The sequence below is a fragment of the Arachis stenosperma genome, chromosome 10, assembly GCF_014773155.1.
Source record: "Arachis stenosperma cultivar V10309 chromosome 10, arast.V10309.gnm1.PFL2, whole genome shotgun sequence".
In the NCBI taxonomy this organism is placed as follows: Eukaryota; Viridiplantae; Streptophyta; class Magnoliopsida; order Fabales; family Fabaceae; genus Arachis; species Arachis stenosperma.
The window spans coordinates 127,520,481-127,541,455 of NC_080386.1; the positions used below are offsets into that span (position 1 = coordinate 127,520,481).

A 20,975-nucleotide genomic window follows, 5' to 3' on the forward strand; every position below is an offset into this window, starting at 1 on the left:
GATGATAAGATAAGTTGATTATTTTTCATGATTCTTTCAAGTGATGCTAGGTCCATCTTATAAATATTTTTTGTTTATATTTTAAATTTATTTGACAAGTAAACCCTCGCACGAATCAAAGAAAGTACGATTTTATAAATTTATAAGTGTTAATAGTCTTTATATTTAATTTGTTTAATAGTGTGATAATATAGCTAATATATTTGTTAGTGGATTTAACTATTATTACTATATTATTTATGATCACATTCAGTATACATGTGTGATTTATTGAAAAAAGTACATTATTAAAACCGATTAATAACTATTTTAGAATTAATCCAATTAACACCGAATTAAAAAAAAAATAATGCATAATATGTTACTTTTTTATTAATCAAATTATTATAATTTAAATTAATTTCAAAAAAAATAATTTAAAATTATAATTTCAATCTTCTCACGTGCATGGCACGGGTGATTATACTTGTATGTACTAGAACACAAGAGTGTAACACTACCTTTTCTACATTTTTAACATTATTAAATGTTAGAATTATTAGGATTAATTAGTATTTATTAGAGTTATTTAGCATATTTGAATATTTATTATAAAATATTATATTTTTATTATTTTGATTCTTTTAACACATATAAATAATTTTATATATTGTATCATTTCATATAATTTAAATACATACAAATCTTTTCTCTATTACTCTTCTTTATCCTTTCTAACACATAAACTTCGAATCAAACCATACTCGTATAATTTAACAAGAATTAAAATTATTATACTATGAAAAATACTAAAAAATCAATAGAATTTATTATTTTTAGTTAATAATTAATTAATAATATTTAAAATTATAAAGTAAAAATATTTTATTGAATTACTAAATTTTAAAAATTAAATTAATAATTAAAAAAATTGACCAAAAATAATAAATTCTACTTGTTCTTAAATTGTTTTTCTTAAAATAATGGAAAAATGAATTTAAGGCATCAATATTTCAATCTTCAAACGAAATTTGATACTGACAAAATACTATACATATCTTTCAATTTCTTAAAAAAAGTTGCCGGTTGAAGCTGGTCTATTACCTTTAAATTTTGATAGGGATGTGTTGTGTATTTCATAATAAATCCCTGTTTCTCTAACAACAACAATAATAATAGAACAAAAGTTTCCGATAGGTCATTTCTGATTACACACAAAAGGATCGAAAAGTCTAATCACAACCTACAATACTTGTAATGTGTTCTTTCACAATAGTATTGAAATTTTCTATTTCACTCCTTTCAAGGGTGAGTCCAATTTCAACTCCGTTATCATCCTTAGAATCACACAGAGAGAATATCCTTGAATGCAATACATGAATTACGTCACTTTTCTTCGGCTTCCCCCACCCAAAATCAGTTTCATAAACACCATGCTTTGCTGACCCTATAGCTATTACCCTACATTCTTTCGATGTCCCTAACTCGTTAAAATGTGTCATCAAATCTTCAATCTCCTTCAAACCATCGCACTTAAACTCTCTAATTTTGCTTTCAATAGCAATAGCTGCTTCAACAATCCCATTTTCCACCACTAGCTTGCCCTTCTCGAGTTCGACGACCGGCCGAGAAAGGCAGTTTCCAAAGTATGTCGATGGAATAGACAATTCTCCACAGTTTCGACAATCTGCTGGGAATGTAAACTTGCATGTTTCATAGGCATCAGTATTAGTGTAATAATGTTTTACCATGCATACCCAAAGCAAAGAACAAGTCACCACATAGGTCGATATGATCAACGACTCTGTACTTAATCCGATTTTTTTGCATTCAAGGTATATCCATTTCTTGATTTTCTCCACCTGCTCACGGCTCAGGGTAAACGTAAAGCGAACCTTGTTACTGGGAATATCAACAAGTATGCCAAAAGACTTCACGATCTTCGTAAAAGAACTTGAAAGTTCCTCCAAGAAAACGAGCTTTAGCCCTCTCCAGTCTTCGATGGCGTCTCTGTTGTGTAGTGGCAGTTGAAGAGATTCTTTAACGGAATCCATGTCTTCACCTCTTGTCCTACAAACGGAAGCCCAGAACTTGATGAAATGATGAAAGGCTCTTCCGTCAGCAACAACGTGATTAAAGCCGACGCACATGCTGAAGCCATAGTTGGGTAGGACAGTGATCTGAAACGATGGTCCATTGGAGTTTTAGATTTATGTTAGAGCAATGCTAGGGCCAGCAATTTTTGTGATTGTTAGCCATCAATTAGTCATCAATGATGATTTGATGGTGTGAGATTGGTGTGAGATTTCATCCAATGGCTCACCTTTTTCTGCTGGTTACATGCTGGCCAAAATTCAATAAAACTGCTGGCCCCCTAGACTTTTCCTTTATGTTATATGCATAGGAGGTCACTCAGACAGATAAATAAAGACGTCTAAAATATTTTTTTTAAAGATATTTTTTAATAATTAAAATTTAATACATATAATCGATTAAATTGTGTTATTTTTGTCAAAATTAGATTAAACAAATTGATTTGAACGAAAATATAATAAACCAAATTTTGAACTAGTCTAAATTAATATTATTTTTTATAAAAAATGACTATAATATCTTTATTATAAAAAATGATTTAAATACTTCTATTATATATATATATATATATATATTCTGAAAATTTTAAATCTAAACCCTGTGAAAAACTAGAATTTTGAGAAAAAAACTAGAATTTAAGATTTTCAAAATTATATATATATATATATATATATATATATATATATATAATAGAAGTATTTTAATCATTTTTATAATAGAGTATTATAGTCATTTTCTATAAAAAATAATATTAATTTAGACTAGTTTAAGATTTGATTCACTATTTTTTTGGTCAAATCAATTTGTCTAACCTAATTTTGACAAAAATAACACAATTTAATTGATTATATGTATTAAATTTTAATTATTAAAAAATATCTTTAAAAAAAGACTTTTTAGACGTCTTTATTTAAGTGGCTCTCATATGCGCAAAAACTATTAAATATTATTTTAGTAAACCATATTAAATTTTTTAATATTTTCAATTATTAAATTTATATAATAACTACATATAAATCCTTATCTGACAGAATAATTAATTATTGTATTTATAAAAAAACATAATATGATTTTTTTTAAAAAATATATATTTTATTTTCAAATACAAATATTTTAAGTGGTATTTACGAATATATGTATTAAAATATTATTAGAGTTATTAATTAGTAGTTAAGAGTTAAACTAGTAATAATTAATAGTTAATAAATAAATATTTATGAGATTAATTATAATATCCTTATAAATAATATGACTTATATTATATAATAACAGTTTTAATAAAATAACTTTATATATAATATTATCTTTTTATTCTGCTTTTTTTTTCCTAAAAATTTAACAGTCTTATTATTTGTTTCATTTAAATGTGATAAATCAAGAACTTTACAAGTCAAAAATCGATACAAATGTAATATATTGTAAAGTTTTAATTGTTCATATCTCTTTTACAATATAAATAAAATATACGTATAGTTATTTTGTTTACATTATAAATAAAATATATATAAAATTATCCTATTTTTAATATAAAGGTGATATGAAACAATAAAAGTTTTTTTTTATCTATATAAAGAGCTGTATTTAGAGATTTTTGTTTTTCTCACAAATATCACTCCTCGTCAACTATTTCTATAAACTTCTTAAGAATGACTATTTATGATATGTTTTTGTAAGTGTGTATCTTAATTCTCACGTTAAAAACTGTGTGAAAAGGGTTGTTTTTTAGTGCGAGAATCCAATTCTTTTATGCACTTGTTCGATTTCTTTTATCTGAGCTAAAAAGCTTAATACTAATGAGCATGAGCGCAAAATAACTTGTTAATGCCCTGTGAACGAGTTTCATAATTTTAAAATCTCAACTAATATCGGAAGAATGCTCAAAAAGGCTTTAAAGTTGGACAAAATTAGGATGATAACATGCACTACCTAAATTTGTGGGTATTTATTTTATCTTTATCTGTTCGGGACGGATTCTTAAACGGGATAAAATAGGCCGAATTTAAGTACTACCCGATCTTATTCGCCTCGATATATATATATATATAATTTTAATATATAATATTTGTAATATAAGTAAAATAATTAGTGAAATAATTGATAATATTGTACTATATTTAAAATTTTACTTTAATTTATGTTATGTAAGTGATGATGGTTATATAAATTTTAATAATTATAGGGACAGGCAGGAATGAGACAGGTTAGGATTCAACCATTTACTACTCGCAAATAGGAGCGAAACGAGTTTTATGCGGATTATTGTAAGGCGGAACGGGATCAAGTAGAGCAAAAGCCCGCTCCTACCCACCCCGTTATCACCCCTAGTCCCTAGACAAAATAACCAAATTGAATGAATGAAGCATGATCAACATGAAATATACTATATAGGCACGAATACGAAATACGATATGACAAAATATATAAATATGTAAATTTTAATTTTTTATAAAATATGAAACATGACACACACATATATATGTATATATATATAAAATAAAATAATTTTTGGATAAATGATAATAATGTTTTAATTATTTTAATATTTTTAATTATATAAAATATTTAAAATATTTTTTTGTGTTAATAAATAATAATATATTATTTTTAAATTTATTTTAAAAATATACATTAAAAATAAAATTAGATATAACTATAATATTATTTAGATGTATCAAAATATATTTAAAAAAATATTTTATATTTTATATTAAAATATATGTATAATTAATAAATATCATATCTAAAATATATTTAGCATAGACAATTTTTTTTAGAAGCATTTTGCTTTACAGGTAATATATATGGCAACTATTTTAATAAAGATTCTAAAAAAATTTTGAGTAAATGACAAATAGGTTCCTGACCTTTTTTTCTGTGGATATTTTCGTCCCTAAGAATTGGAAAATACATTCATGTTTCTAACCCTTCCAAAACGCGGACAAATTTATCCCTCCGTTGAAGTCATCCAGTTGGACCCGACAGAAAACGCTGACGTAGTTCCCGTGACGCTGACGTGGCCGTTACGGGATGACACGTGGACTGTATCTTCTGAAAAGATGACGTATTAGTCCCCACCACCAAAACGACGCCGTTTCTCCCCCACCCCTCCAAACAACTTTAATCCCCTTTTGCATTTTCAACCAATATTTCAGATTTAAGCCAAATCAGATTCAGATTTTCAACCAATCAACAATATTTCACCAAATCCAGCAAATTCAACACTTCCAGTTTTGCAATTCCAGAATCATCAGTAATGCATCCAAAACACACAAACAAAGAATCAACAGAGTAACAAATCGCAGCAACATCAGTGAAATTTCAAGAAAAATGAGAGGCAGGAGTCTAAGCAAATTCAGATTCAACAAGTAATTCAACGACATACTCACCAACAACAGAGTACAAATTCAATTTCACAGGCTTAGTTCAAAATTCAACCAGTTCAGATTGTGCAATTTATGAAAAACATGTAAGAACTCCTCATAATTCTAGAAAAATTGCTATACTCTCAAATAGAATCAGCAACTTACTAGAAATTGCATATGGAGAAAACGGCTCTGGCCGAGGAGGAAGTTGTCATCCAGGGCGGTAGAGCAGCAGCGGAAGGGTGAATCTCCCATCGACAGCAAGCGGCGCTGGCGAAGCTGCAGTTCTACGTCGAGGCAGTGGTGTCGTCGCAAAGGAGGAAGGAGAGGACACCGTGCATGATGGAGGTCCTGAGCGACGAGGAAAATTGGTCTTGGCTTTTAGTCCCCGGAGTGTTCTTGCGGCGGCATCGTAAACGCGTGCGGCTTCCTCGACGGAATCGAAGGTTCCAAGCCAAACCCTTGATTTCTTCAACGGGTCTCTGATTTCGGCGGCGAATCTTCCTCACGGTCTCTTCCTCACGCTGCGGTATCTAACTTCCTTCAATACTGGCATCGGTCCTGATCCGTTTACCTCCGCCGCCGCAACCGCTGTCGTGGGTTTCAAAGCCACAACTTCTCTGCCTCTTCCCATGGCGATGGCTTTGGTTTTCAATATAAAAAGAGTAATTTGGTGATGTTTTAAGGAACAGAGCGAAACCCAGATTGAAAAACGATGAAAAGAATCAAGCTTTGAAATCAAATAAGCATTTCAGTGTGTGAAATTTTGATGGGTCGTTCACATTGATTACAAAGAAAGAAAGAAAGAGAAAGAAAGAAAAGCAACACCTTCTTCTTTGTTCTTTGAATCTCTGTCTTTGTTGTTGGATGTGGTGTGGAAGATGTGTATGGGGAGGGGAGTAGAGGGAGGGGGATAGGGCAAGGAGAAGAGGGGCAGCGTAGGTAGCGGTGGAAGAGAGAGTCAGGGGGCAGGAGGTGGCTGGGGTTGGAGGTGGCTGAAGACAGTGACTCACTTCACCGTTTCTGTGAAAGGATTAGGGCTCATAAATGTGAAAGATTGAGGGTTTGAGTGAAACGACATCATTTTGGGGTGGAAGGACTAATATGTCCTGTTTTGAAAAGTTACACGTTTTGGTGTGAGAGGACTAATATGTCCTGTTTAAAAAAAGTTACATGCCACATGTGCTCCGTAACGGCCAGGTTAGCGCTACGGGAGCCACATCAACGTTTTCCGTTGAGTCTAACAGGAGTCACTTTAACGGAGAGATAAATTTGTCCGCGTTTTGAAAGGGTCAGGGACATGAATGTATTTTTCAATCCTTGGAGACGAAAATGTCCGCGAAAAAAGATCAAGGACTTATTTGTCCTTTACTCATATTTTTTTTATGATGATCTTTGTTTAAAAGATATAACTTATTTATTTGATCACACTTTAAATAAGAATAACACTTTTATAATATATAAAAATCAAATTTTATAATTTATCATCCAATAATAAAAATAAAATATATTTATATAATAATAATAATAATAAAATTTTTATTAGAGTAATTACCGATATATATATATATATATATATATATATTACAGTTAGAGTTAGTTAACTATACTCATATCAAAACAGATGGCTTGAATGTTACCATAGTTATATCCAAGATATGCCTAAACTAGTTGTGTGCGTGTTAACTTAACTCATTTATATCCAAGATAACTTTCGTGCCTGACCATAATTGCACCCAAAATATGCATAAACTAATTGTATGCGTGTTAATTTAACTCGTTTACACCGTACACAAATAAATAATAAGATATATATTTGTAAATATCACTCAAAATATTTATATTTAAAAATATTTATTTAAAAAAATCAGTATAATATAAATTTTTTAATAATTATATTATTTGTATATTAAATCGGTCATTAAAATTAATTAAAAATATAAAATATATATTTAAATATAAATATATATTAAAAATAAATTAAACTATACCTATATTTATACATAATATATTGATATATAATTTTAGTGTACAAATAATATTTTTAAATTTTTGAATACCAAATACGTAAAGAGTGGCTGATGCTGATGAGCATAATTGCATATGAAGTATGTATTTTCGTAAAATTTAGTACTTAAAATTTAAAATATAAGATATTTTTTAAAAAAATGAGCTAAATGTTTTGATTCGTCGCTGACCTGAACCGCCATAAGAGGAAGCAACTTTCCACCGTCTTGTGTTGTAAGCGGAGAAGGAAAGACGGGAGCAAGAAGGTTAAGGTCTCTAAGATGTGTTGGAGCATTAGCGACAAAGTAGTTAAAATCTTCATGGGACTCGGCCACAGTGAAAGAAACAGAGTCACCATCGGAGTAGAGGATGTGAGGGAAGTTACCCGGGTGAAGAGGGACAAGAATGTTTCCGGCAAAGGGAAAGAAGTGTTGAAGAGTGAGGGAAAGAGAGTGTTTGAGAGTGGGAACCACAGTTTGTAAGATTTGGTTGGTGGTGGTGGGTTGAGGAAGCTCGTAGAAGAATATGCGTTGTATCGGATGGAGGTAGAACCAAGGGAGGTCGAAGAATGTTAGGGGGATCGAAGTTGGTGGAACGGAATCTGGTGGAGGTGAAACTGAACATTGCTCAATGATTTTCACAATGTGATGGCGGGGTTGACCCATGGAAACAGAGGAAGGAGCAGGGTAATGCCTATCAACTAGTCGTGATCTCTATATACGGTATATATAGATAAAGAAACAAATATTTAAACCAATAAAATTGATTAAGTGAAGAAAAGTATTATAATTCTTAATTTCTTATAAGAGTTTTAGTATTTTAAGGTAAAGGTAGTAAAATGTTCATTTACTAACTTTTCGTTTTAGAGATTTTGATCCCTTTTTAATGTAGAGGGCGGCAAATGGCAATGCACAATAATTTATAAACTAGACGACGGCAATGTACGATAACAATAATATTTAAAATTTTTAAAAACTCCTTAGCCTAATAGTGCCAAAACTAACAAAATACAATAAGATGTAGTACTCTGTAGTGTTTCACGTCATGGGTTAAGTTAATAATTTGTGAATGTTAGAAAGTACTGAGTAATTAATGTGGGATACTGAATGGGCTTATAGGTGGACGTTTTCTTGGTGCAAAGTTAGACGGATTCAAGTTTTTGGACAGAGTTAAATGGTTTTACAAAAATATAATTAGTTTGTTATTTTTTAGATGTCGAGATATAATAGAGTTTGTGAATATGTGTATATTCAAAGGTTTGAGGTACACTAAATGGACCAAATAATACTTGGCCCATATTTTTAGTAGATTTTGAGTTGTTAAAAAAAGGCCGAGACATATAATGTAGTTGTAAAAGTATTTGCCTCAAATTAAAGCCATACAGGTTTAAATTCTAGCAGTGGTGGCTTAGGTTAGTGTGTCTGTTTGTATGACAAAAAAAAAAAAAAAAAAATTAAAAAAAAAAAACATGTATAAATTTTTTGTACTCATATAATTATGAGCCGTTATTAGTTTTATTTTGTATAAACAAAATTTGAGTGTTTAATTTAAATAATTAGTGGTTAAAAAGAATTTGATGAATGAAGTTGTAGTTGATAATGTATCGTCGAAGGTGAGTAATTTAGATTTTTCAAATTAGAATTTAGAATTTGAGTTTAGAATTTAAGGCTTAAAAATTAAAATTTTGAATTAAGGGTTAGAATTAGAGTTTAAGTGACTAACAAAGATTATGAATACTAAATTGTATAATATAACACCCAATAACAAAACGAATATAACCATAAATCATATATTATCATTTGTGAATCGAAAACGTATAATCATAAATCCTAAGTAGGTAATTAAACATCTGCATTGTTTTATTTGGTATAATAAATATTATATTTTTTATTTTCATTTAATATTTTATAGACCAGACATATTATGTAATAAAATTATTTAAGTGTGTATACTTTCAAATTCTAAGTACAAACCCTTTACCACAAATTATGAACCTGATAAATTTAATGATAAATACTAAATCTTAATCTGTAAATTTATAATTCATAACACATAAATAATAATTTATAAATCCTAAATCCTAAACCTCAATTCATATATCCCTAAACATAAATCTTATGCGTACATAAACTTTATATTGCTAATAATTTAACCCTTAAACAGAAAACACATGTAATCCTCTAATGATGAACGATTAATAAAATATCCTCAAATTTAGACAAAGACATGCATATTATGAACATTTTGTGTTTATCTTTAAGAAATTATGAATTTTTTCCCTTTTGAAAGACTAATTAATTTCATAACTTTCTGGGTGATAAAATAATAGTTTATTCTATAAAAATATTTTGTTACAGTAAAATGAAAGTTAAACTAAATAAATAAATAAATAAACAACTAAAAATATTTTTAAAATATTTAAATATAAAAAAATTTATTAAAAGATCAAAATAATAAAAATTATTCTAAATATTAAATATATATTATAAAAAACGTTTTGAAAATTGAAATTTAATATAATCTTTTATAAATAAAATAAAAATGAGATATATTTATCTTTAAAATTTAACAATTTTAACCCAAATAAATTTTCCTTTGGCAACTTTTTCTTTTAGTGAATGGTCCATAATTTCTTTTAGAGTAAAGGACAAATAAGTCCCTAATCTTTTTTTTCGCAGACATTTTTGTCTCCAATGATTGGAAAATACATTCATATCCCTGATCTTTCCAAAACGCGGACAAATTTACCCTTACGTTGAAGTCACCCAGTTGGACCCTACAGAAAACGCTGACGTGGCTCCCATAGTGCTGACCTGGCAGTTACGAGATGACACGCGGACTGTATCTTCTAAAAAGAGGACGTATTAGTCCCCACCACCAAAACGACGCCGTTTCTCCCCCACCCCTCCAAACACACTTTAATCCCCTTCTGCATTTTCAACCAATATTCCAGGTTCAAGTAAAATCAAATTTAGATTTTCAACCAATCAATAATACTTCACCAAATCCAGAAGCAGCAAATTCAGCACTTCCAGTTCTGCAATTCCAGAATCATCAGCAATGCATCCAAAACACACAAACAAAGAATCAACAAGTAACAAATCGCAGCAACATCAGCGAAATTTTTAGAAAAACGAGAGGTAGGAGTCTAAGAAAATTCAAATTCAACAAGCAATTCAGCGACATATCATCAACAACAGAGCACAAATTCAATTTCACAGGCTCAATTCACAATTCAATCAGTCCAGATGGTGCAATTTATGAAGAACATGTAAGAACTCCTCATAATTCTAGAAAAATTACTACACTCTCAAATAGAATCAGCAACTTACCAGAAATTGCATATGGAGGAAACAGCTCTGGCCGAGGAGGAAGTTGCCATCCAGGGCGGCGCAGCAGCAGCGGAGGAGTTGAATCTCCCACCGAAAGCAAGCAGCGCTGGCAAAGCTGCAGTTCTACATCGAGGCAGTGGTGCCGAGGTCGGCGCCGTCACAAAGGAGGAAGGAGAGGACACCGTGCATGATGGAGGCGGCTGGATCCTGAGCGGTGAGGACGGCGTCGAGAGTGATTCCACGGGTGTGCTTCGCGACAGCGTTGTCGCGACGCGAGGAGCACCAAACGGTCATGTGGAGGCAGCGCTGAGTTTCGACGGCGATCCTTGCAGAGGTTGGTTCTGTCGTGCTTCTTCGATTGTGGCCAAGCCACCACTACTGACAGCGGCAGTCTTCCCCTGGGAGCGCGAGGATAAGACTAGAACAGAACAGTAGGACACGGTGATTGTGGAGGGTGCGCATAGGGAGTGGAGTAGAGTGTGTTAAGGTAAGCGAGGGAGTGGAGAGGGAAGGGGATGGGGCAAGGAGAGGAGGGGCAGCGTAGGTGGTAGTGAAAGAGGGAGTCAGGGGGCAGGAAGTGGTTGAGGTTGGAGGTGGCTGAGGACAGTGACCCACTTCACCGTTTCTTTGGAAGGATTAGGGCTCATAAATGTGAAAGATTGGATGTCTGGATGAAACGACGTCGTTTTGGGGTAGGAGGACTAATATGTCTTGTTTTAAAAATCTAAATATTTTGGTGTGAGAGAACTAATATGTCTTATTTTAAAAAGTTACCTGTCATGTGTGCTCCCGTAACGGCCAGGTCAGCGTCACGGAAGCCACGTCAACGTTTTCTGTTGAGTCCAACGGAATCAACTTCAACAGAGAGATAAATTTGTCCGTATTTTAGAGAAGTCAGAAATATAAATGTATTTTCTAATTTTTGAGAACTAAAATATATGCGAAAAAAAATCAGAACCTATTTATCCTTTACTTTTTTTTAGAAATAAAAAAAGAAATGTAAGCATCGAACTGTACTTCAACTTTTATGATACTTTATAAATAATTATCTTTTTTAACAGAATGCTGATAAATGCATAAGGTATTTATCATAAATTACAACCATATTAAAGATACATTAAAATAATTATTAGTATAAAATATATATTAAAAATAAATTAAATAATATTTTTATACGTAAATACAGCAATAATTAATTTTAGAGAATGATTTTATTGTAAAAATAATATTTTGTATAAATGAAATAAATAAAAACCCGAAATAATTGTGTGCCCTGGTAAAGAGACGAAGCATGCGAGACGGCGGAAGAAGGCAGTGAGAAGAATAATAAGAAGATGAGCGGCGGGAAGAAGGGTGGGCCCCCGAAGCATCAGAACAAGTTTGCCTGGAAACCCAACGCCGGTCGCAAGATCAATGAAACTGTACACAACCATTCCTTCTTTTTCTTCTTTTTCTCTATCTTCATTCTCATTAACACATACATATTCGTTTCCGCAGGAAGTTGGGGGAAGGTTCAGGCCTCTGTCTGAGATAACTGGTGTGTGCCCTCGCTGCAAGGACCAGATCGATTGGAAGCGCCGTTATGGCAAGTACAAGCCTCTTGTTGAACCTGCCAAATGGTATTTAATTCTAACTACCTCTTCCTTCCTTTCTTTTCGTTTCTTTTCTTCTTTATTTATTTATTTATTTATTTTCAGTCAGAGATGCTCGAAGCGTGCTGTTCGTCAAGCTTACCATAACTTGTGTTCTGGTTAGTGTCTATTTTCTTCTCTCATTTTTGTTATTCTTTTGTTTTCTGGTTTTTGTTTGAGTGGACTTTTCCCAATTAGTGGAATAAAAGGTTTAGGGTTTATGGGATTGATATTTAGTTATAACTTGGAATGGAACACTTTTGCTTGTGAAGAGTTTGCTAAACCATGCTAAGTGGACATAAAAATCAGTCCTCAAATTAGACACCGGTGTAAAATACATGTTGCAATGCAAAATACACATTAAAAATAAGTTAAACAGCCTATGTATTTATACACAAATACATGATGGCTGAATTGGTAGTCAATTTTTGGTGTACACATAGCATTTTTTATATGCCATACCACCAAATATTTTGATTTCATTATCTAAAATGATGGTGTGACAGAGGAAGATGTAAATCACAGGATCAAATTAGGTGGTTATTCATTAAGATTGAGTGCTTCAAGCTTGGCTACTATAGATTATGTATGGATAAATTTTATCATATAGCTATTAGACATGCAATGTTATATGGGATTGAATGTTGGGCGGTAAAGAGCCAACATGAACATAAACTTAAGCCGGCAGCAATGAGAATGTTTAGATAGATGAGTGGATATAAATTATATAGGAAGGAATATGAACGGAGGCATTAGAGAGAGGAGCTGTGGTAGTGCGAATTATATGGAAGATGGTAGAATCTCGTCTTACATGTCGTTGATATGTTTGGACAAGGCCTATGAAAGCTCCAGTTAAGAAAGTGGATCTGACGGAAATAGGGCTCCGTTTGGTTAATGTCTATGTCCACCAGAGACATGGACACGGTGGTACATGTACACCGTTTGTTTGCTGAGACATAAAATTTTAAAAGACACGGTTACACACAGATGCACATAAAGACATGTATTTAGTGTATCTCTTTCAAGCTGTGACACTAAGACACAACCCATGAGACACAGATTTTTCCAATTCTATCCCTAATTATTTTTTAAAATTCCAACCATTATCCTTTATCTTTAACACTTGAGTTGTTTTAGTTTGGGGATAAAATGGACTTTTGAATTAAATACATGTGTCTTGTGTATTATCACCAAACATGTTATAAAATTTGTGTATCTTTGTGTTCATGTGTATTTATGTCTTTGTGTCTATGTCTTTATTTTTTTGAGACAACAACCAAACACTGCCTAGAGGATAGTACTGTAGCTAAAGTATTGAGGGGTCCAGAGAAACCTTAGAAGAAATCATTAAAAGAAAGTTAAATAATAATGCACTAAACAAAGATATGATCCATGATAGGGCCAACTATGGCGTTGTTTCATCCATAGCCAACCCTTCTAGTAGCATAAGGCTTAGTTGTTTTTTAACCTGATATGAATCTTGTGGACGTGCTTTTTGGACATCTATTGATTGGTTTTTGATGTTGCTGTAGGGTGTGCAAAAGAGCATCGTGTATGCGCAAAGTGTTGTTGCAGTGTGAACCATATAGTTGGAAGGTTAGCTTTAAACTTCTGTTAGTAAAATCAGTATTGAACTGTTGGGAACATCAGTTATGGCATAATCTTATAAAAAGATGACTTGGTATTTATAATTCATTTTGTAACCTTTTTGTAGAGATTCTGCTGAAGTTGAGGCGGAACAAAAGATGCTTGAGGAGGTTTATTTTCCTGTTTCTGCTCCCCTTTTCATATACCTTATGAATGTTAAGACTTGCATGGTGAAAACTCATAGTAATACCGGTATTCTTCCTGCAGGCTATTAAGTATTCTAGGGAGAGAGAAAGGAGAACACTATTGCGTGCTGTAAGATACTAAAACAAAGCCTGTTAAATTGTTTCGAAGCATATTTGCTTCCACTTTGTCCCTTGCTACATTTATTATAAAACATGACTATGGATTTTTGAAAAGATATTTCTTTGATGCATTGCATATATGTGGCATCAATTTTGCACATACATATAATCACATGCTATCTATTTTCTATATGATGATGAGTACCCATTCTATTCCCCAAACTTGCATATTACTGATTGTTTGATTTGTTTAATTTTGGTATCAGATGAATAAAGACAAACCTAAAAGTTCAAGAAATAACCCAACAGATACTAGGGACAATAAGGTTGGGCACTTATTTCCAAATGCAACCCTGGAAGATTATGCTAGATTGCATGGAGTTAAAAAGGATCATGGTGATGGTGAAACCTGTGATAGTAAATTTGATGATGATAGTGAGGATGAAGTTTGTGATGACAAAGATGCTAACAGTGAGAATGAAGATTGTGGTGATGATGATGAGGATGAGGTGGATGATGATGGCAGCGACCACAATGATGTTGTTCCTGAGCCAAAGGAAAGCAAAAATGAATGACTGCGGAGGTTTTAGCATTTCCCCATGAATTAAGATCGTCGGAGTACTCTCTTTAGGGAGTTGGTCTTGGCATATCTACTGAAAGATATTTCAGTTTTTACATACAAATTTTTTGGATGAGTTGTATCATTATTTTTTGTTCAATGTATTTATTTAACCCTTATCTAATAGTTTTTGTTTACTTTTGAATGGAAGCTAACATTAGTTAATAATTATGGATTGATCATTGTGGTGGGTTCATGGATGTCAAAATTCCGAATTAATTTGCAGAACGAGTTTACAATTTTAGGGGACAGAATCGAGTTGATTCGGTCTCAAACTCGTGTATGAGTAAAATTGTCTGGACTCCATAAACTCAGTTATAATCGCAAGTTTACTCATGAATTAGCAAGTTTGAAGTTTGTCCGACATCGTTTTGAAGCCAACTTTTATTTTTTTCACACCCGTTAGATTAGGATTTCCCAACCCTCGCACTCCTCAGTCTCTTACTCTTGCCATTCAAGGTCTCTCCCCATCTTTACTCAGTCACACTCCTCTTTTGCTTGCTTGCCGCCGCTGTTACAGTCGTTACTTCATGCCTTTGCGTCGTGCTTCTGCTTCATGCCTTTGCTTCTATTTGTTCGCTGTGAGGCGCTTTTGTTTTGTGTCTCCATTTCCATCGCATGTTTTCAATTTGGATCATTAGAATGATCATTTCGCATGGCTTAATGTTTTTATTGCGATTACTCAGTTACTTTGCCTACTTGGCATGTTAGACTGTTAATAATTTGCTTGAATTGTTTATTTTGTTAGTTGTGAGTAATTTGATATTGTTGAATGTTGATGATTGTGGCTGTTTACACAAAATTATACTTGGTGTAAATAGATTACCGCTCATATAAATGAACATAAACAATTCAAAACATTCTTAAAATATACGTTAAATGTAATCTAAAATCATACAAATCCTTATCATTAGAAGGGCAGGACACAACACTACCAATAATAAGTCTATTGCAACCAATCAAGAGGATTACTGTTCAACTGGGACTTAGTTGTGCATACAACAGAAATGATATTTGTTTTTTAAATTATACATATATAAAAAAGTTGTATTATTTGCACTACTTTTTGGTACACGCCTCGCTGTACACCTTCCATTCTTGGATATAAAAGTGAACACGATGAAAACAAAAAAACAAACCCAATAAATGTGCACCATCTTAACCAATTTGGATTGTTCGAATCCCGCCTTGTGCATGCAACAAAGTAACAGCTCATAAATATCTCAAAATCTCATTGTAATTTTTTATTGCAAAATGTACACTATCCATAACAATGCTAAGCAAAAGAATACATGTAATCCCATTTAACTATGGGAAAGAATGGAACTAGCAGTTTTCTATTGGGAAAATTTTTTATATCTATGAATCTAACATTTTTTCCTTGAATAATGAGTTAGTAAAACTATCAGCCAGCAATTCCAATGTTCATGGTGTTGTTTGTCAAATACCAAGTAGATTTGGGAACCAGGTCTTGGCTAACTAATGGGAACAGCTTGCAGACCAATTGCTTCTATTCATCTTTTGCACATAAACGCTCTGAATGGAGAAATAAAAATAGCTTCAGAATGAGATAACAAGTACCACGATATAGAGTGCATCAAATTGGTTTGATAACAAGTATCACCACTAAATAACCTCAGTCAAAGAACAAGTATATGACGTTAATGAAGCAATAAACGAAATAAACAATTTTCAGAAAGGAAAACAACGGATAAATGTACTCAAATGAGACAATACAAAACAGATTCTGCCACTCGAGAAAGCTGTGTGGCATACATTTGACAAGTTCATTACTTCATTAGACTGAACAACTTGAGATATAATTAAAATTCGAGCCAACCTGATATATAATTAAAATTCAAGCCATAAATTAGCTATTATTACTCATTGTTTGGAAGTCCGGCTAATTGTAAAACTACAAAAATATTTGAAAGATAATAGAAAATCAGCTCAAAACAGCTCTCAGTTATCTTATTTTGTATTAAGTTTTCTTATTTTTTATTTCTTAATTAATGCTAGAATAATTGGGTAATTTTAGATGTAATAAATATGTGATTATGGATCTTACATGCATGAAATTATGGATATTAAGTTAAACAAGGTTACTTTAGATTTTTGGGTTGTTGTCTCCCTTTCATTACCGCTAAAACTAATCAATAGGAAGAAATCAAAGGCTTCAAACATTAGTCACTCTAAAAAATGACCATCTGTTGCAATAGCTTCAGAAAATGGTTCAGACATGGCTCTTCTTCTTTTTTCAGTTAGCAAATTGCACTTTTGAAGTACAATATAAAATATAGGAAACAATATGAATATATGATTATCCACTTTTATGCAAACAGACAACTTAAGATGTACAAACCCTTATAGACAGAGTTGCCCAAAATGAACCATAGAAGAAAACAATAATTACTCGAAAACATTTAGACAAGATTATATACATAAACCCAACTGTCTACACACAAAAAAAAAGGAGGATATAATCAGAGAAAGAGTTCTTACTCAAATATTCATAAGCTAATATCATTGAAGTACCCCATGCTGACATGCTGAAAAATCTTGGGCCCAAGCCTCTATATAGACCTTTCCAACCATCCTCACTGATTAAGTCTCTCACAACTTGTTTTACAGAGGTGGTCTTTTCATGTCCCATAACCTGGATTGCAGGTTATTTGGTCAGAAAAAATTAAGTAGACAGTGGCTGGCTAAATAAGTAATGATCATACTCTTCTAAAATTATTCCTGTTTTAGTTACTATTTTTAGAATGAGAACATTTACCAAAACCAAAATATGCTGGAGTAAACCATGCAGTACAACTTTTGCATCCATAATCACACTACAAGCTAATCAAGATTTCAGCAAAAACATGCAAGGATATGGAAAGAGAGGAAACAGAAAAAAGGCAAAATTTCATCTACAAGGAGAGAGAGAGAGAGAGAGAGAGAGAGATCTAAGGAGAGGTGAATATAACTCATTGCAGTAGTACCAATAATGAAGTGATCAAATGTTTTCCAACATGAAAACCAGAAGACAAAACCCAAAAAGTGCAAAGAGTTAATGCTGCACTACCGTGATCACCACAGAATAACAAAATCAAGAGAAAGAAACATTGTCGACAAGTTATGAATACCTGTAACCGTGTCTTTATGGTATCCAATGGGGTTGTAATGCAGGATGCAGTTGCACCAGCAATGATCCCTCCAGTAGCCTGAACTAATACAATCTTCGGCACACTAGGAGTGCCTTCCTCATGTTCAGCACTATGTCCCAAGGCTCTGCATAAACAGAACGTATATGAGCTGTTTTAGAAATCCATATATATGGGCTATCTTCTATCTACGTTTTAATAGTGGTATATGAACCATGAACATATGGCATTCATGGTACAGTAGCCTAACAGTTCAAATTCAACTTTGAAAGGAAAATATGAGGTTCAGTAGATGAGAGTCTAGGGGTAGCTTTTTCGTATCAATTTATTATTGTTATTGTATAAAAATAAAATGTATAGGTAATACAACAGTTATTTGGCATCTGAAACTTAAAGAATATGCATTACCATGTCTCACCTCCATATGAACCGTTGGCTTGAACCATAACTTGCCCACCATACAGCGCTGGATGGCGAATAAGTCATAACAGATAGACCAAACCCTCTATATAATCCCCTGATGCCATCAGCCCTTAACACCTTACGAACAACATCTAGACCCCCACTATATCGGGTATGCCCTGAGTATCCTTGCACCATCAACTTTTGGCTAATCTAAATATAATTCATTGTAAAAGTTTAACATTTAGAATTATAACCTTTTAATATAAAAGAAACATTTGATCAATAACAAAGCTTAAAGGATGTAAACACAAGTTTAAAATAATTTCCCTCATTTATTTTAGCATTTCATTATCAGTTGACACACTTCAAAAGAAGCATAAGCAGAGCACGATAACGGAGACACAATAAACTAAAAACACATGCGTTTACTTTAAATCTTGCAAGATTCTCCAATAGAATACACTGCAACCCTGTAGACAAACCACTAGACCGCAAAACCTTTCTTTCAATCAAAACTGAGAGTACAGAATATATTATGTTTCACTTTGAAATAAAAATCCTAGCAGAATGTTTGAAATCACAAGGAAGAACGATGTGTGATAAAACACTTTTAGAGCCATAATCAAATTGAATTGCGCCAAATGTTAAAGAACATGAGAATATGTTCCAATTTCCAAATCAATCAGAATAAATATTTTACTTCAGGTATTTAAACACAGAAAATCATGCTCAGCAGTTCAGGTTTAGAATATCATTCATACCACATCAATTGGTACAAACACAGCTTGTGACAAAAGCGATGATGTCATGCCCGCAACCCCATTCGCTATAGCAGCTTGGGTAGTCTCAGACAGTGTAAGGGGCTCAAGCATCTTGAAGGCAGCCACCTTCGTGGTTTCTAACGTAGTGAGAAATATGATCCTGGCAGGAATTGTTCCGGTGATAACTGTGCCGAACCCTTTATACAAACCAGGAATGCCATCTGTTTTAAGTAGCCCTTTCACTACAGAAAATGCATTCCTCTCCACAGTATCCCTTGAAGCAACCTGCATCCTAGTTTTCACAACAGAAACCGGGTAGAGAGCCACCGTAACACCCGTAAAGAGGCCAGCACCAACAACATAGAACTTCGTTTTATCTAGCCTACAGCATTAAATGAACATAAAATAAGGATACAGAGATTCTATATGTAAATTCAATCATCATCCACAAAATATATTATCAGTTAAGAGTTAAGACTCAATGAAATATATCACCACTCTTCACGAGAATCTAGGTTCCAAAATTGTTAACATTGAGAGAATTTACAAAAGAAATGGAAAATCCCCAATAGAGAAACGAGAAATTATATAAACAGCCAGGATGAAACATCTATTCTTGAATCTTGAATCCAATCAATGCAAGGAATTATCCTCACTGCTTAAAATCAAGCGTACGGAAAAGAACATTCAGGCTTTCAGCTTCTAAGCATTACCAGAGATTTCAAGAGTTACTACTACACTCCCTATAACTTTGCCAAATGCTAATGCATAAAGAAACAGTTCCTTGAAGGACTACACCAAACAGTTCACGGAACCACAGAATAGAAAAGGTTACACAAAATAGCACAAAGTATAGAAGCAAGAAATCGAAGTAAAAGAAAAAGAGAAAACCTAAATCCGAAATGAAAGGAACAGAGGAAATGGAAAGTAGAAAACAGAAGAAAGGGAGAAGCAAAATACTTGTCCCAGTTAATCTCAGTGTGACCGAAGGAGTTCGTGGAGCCGCGAGCGTTGGAAGCGGCCATTGGTGAGAAGAGTGAGGCCAAGAGAGCAAGAAGAAGAGTTCTTGTGTTTGATCGCTTGTTGGAGCTGAATTAGAATATCCCGCAACGAAGGCAAAGAAGAAGAGTAAGAATAAGAAAGACTGAAAGAGCATGAACCGTGGACTGCACACCCTTTTATATGTGAGAATATGCCACCTCTGCTCACTTCTTGCAGCCAAGCAAGCAAACCACCGCTACCCACGCACCGAAAAATAATTATTCTCTTTATTTCTTTTTTTTTTTCTTCCGTTTTTTGCTGAGTTTTTGTCTTAAATTAAGTTTAGGATTTTAGTGCATTATTATTATTTGGACTTTTTGGAGACTGTAAAATGTAAATGCTGCACTGTAACGAATTATGTCGGACAAAAGTTATTTATGTATGTTTTAGGGGTACTCCAGTGTACAGATTAGAGTGGTATAAAAAAGAGTATAATTTTTTTTATAGTTATTTTTTATTATTTTATTATTATTCAAAATATGGATTCTACTTTTATTAATCTCTCTTTGATTTTATTAAAAAAAAAATCTATAAACTTACATCTTTACCGTATAATTTACCATATTTTAGATATATTTGGCTTTTAAAATTAATCATAATAGACTTAAATAGTTAAATGAATTATACTACAAGTGAAATGTTTTTATTTATCTATTTTATTAAAAAATAATTATGATTTCGGTAAAATAATTTATGAGACGTT

General features: G+C 32.6%; 3 protein-coding genes across 3 annotated transcripts; 1 reads left to right on the forward strand and 2 right to left on the reverse strand.

Moving 5' to 3' along the window:
* Positions 1-1,066: 1,066 nt before the first annotated feature.
* On the reverse strand, positions 1,067-8,121 carry LOC130954426 (anthocyanin 5-aromatic acyltransferase-like). Its single transcript, XM_057881163.1, has 2 exons — positions 7,634-8,121; positions 1,067-2,159 (listed from the first exon to the last, which is right to left on the reverse strand). Exons 1-2 carry the CDS (start codon positions 8,105-8,107, stop codon positions 1,212-1,214), a joined length of 1,422 nt encoding a protein of 473 aa, XP_057737146.1. The 5' UTR covers positions 8,108-8,121; the 3' UTR covers positions 1,067-1,211.
* A 3,893-nt stretch (positions 8,122-12,014) lies between these two features.
* LOC130955900 (uncharacterized) lies at positions 12,015-15,093 on the forward strand. Its single transcript, XM_057882900.1, has 7 exons — positions 12,015-12,195; positions 12,272-12,393; positions 12,472-12,524; positions 13,938-14,001; positions 14,120-14,162; positions 14,260-14,307; positions 14,564-15,093. Exons 1-7 carry the CDS (start codon positions 12,109-12,111, stop codon positions 14,870-14,872), a joined length of 726 nt encoding a protein of 241 aa, XP_057738883.1. The 5' UTR covers positions 12,015-12,108; the 3' UTR covers positions 14,873-15,093.
* A 908-nt stretch (positions 15,094-16,001) lies between these two features.
* On the reverse strand, positions 16,002-20,386 carry LOC130956331 (uncharacterized). The gene is made up of 6 exons (XM_057883368.1): positions 20,192-20,386; positions 19,232-19,613; positions 18,484-18,680; positions 18,048-18,192; positions 17,419-17,572; positions 16,002-16,452 (listed from the first exon to the last, which is right to left on the reverse strand). Exons 1-6 carry the CDS (start codon positions 20,254-20,256, stop codon positions 16,427-16,429), a joined length of 969 nt encoding a protein of 322 aa, XP_057739351.1. The 5' UTR covers positions 20,257-20,386; the 3' UTR covers positions 16,002-16,426.
* Positions 20,387-20,975: the final 589 nt, after the last annotated feature.

Excerpts from the sequence above, each read along its gene's own strand:
- LOC130954426 (XM_057881163.1), bottom strand. The coding sequence starts at position 8,107 with ATGGGTCAACCCCGCCATCACATTGTGAAAATCATTGAGCAATGTTCA. Across the intron at positions 2,160-7,633 it reads TTCCTCTTATGGCGGTTCAG|ATCACTGTCCTACCCAACTA; the intron begins GTCAGCGACGAA and ends CCATCGTTTCAG.
- LOC130955900 (XM_057882900.1), top strand. The coding sequence starts at position 12,109 with ATGAGCGGCGGGAAGAAGGGTGGGCCCCCGAAGCATCAGAACAAGTTT. Across the intron at positions 12,196-12,271 it reads GTCGCAAGATCAATGAAACT|GAAGTTGGGGGAAGGTTCAG; the intron begins GTACACAACCAT and ends TCGTTTCCGCAG. Across the intron at positions 12,394-12,471 it reads CTTGTTGAACCTGCCAAATG|TCAGAGATGCTCGAAGCGTG; the intron begins GTATTTAATTCT and ends ATTTATTTTCAG.
- LOC130956331 (XM_057883368.1), bottom strand. The coding sequence starts at position 20,256 with ATGGCCGCTTCCAACGCTCGCGGCTCCACGAACTCCTTCGGTCACACT. Across the intron at positions 18,193-18,483 it reads AGCCAACGGTTCATATGGAG|AGCCTTGGGACATAGTGCTG; the intron begins GTGAGACATGGT and ends CTGTTTATGCAG. Across the intron at positions 17,573-18,047 it reads CCATAAAGACACGGTTACAG|GTTATGGGACATGAAAAGAC; the intron begins GTATTCATAACT and ends CCTGCAATCCAG.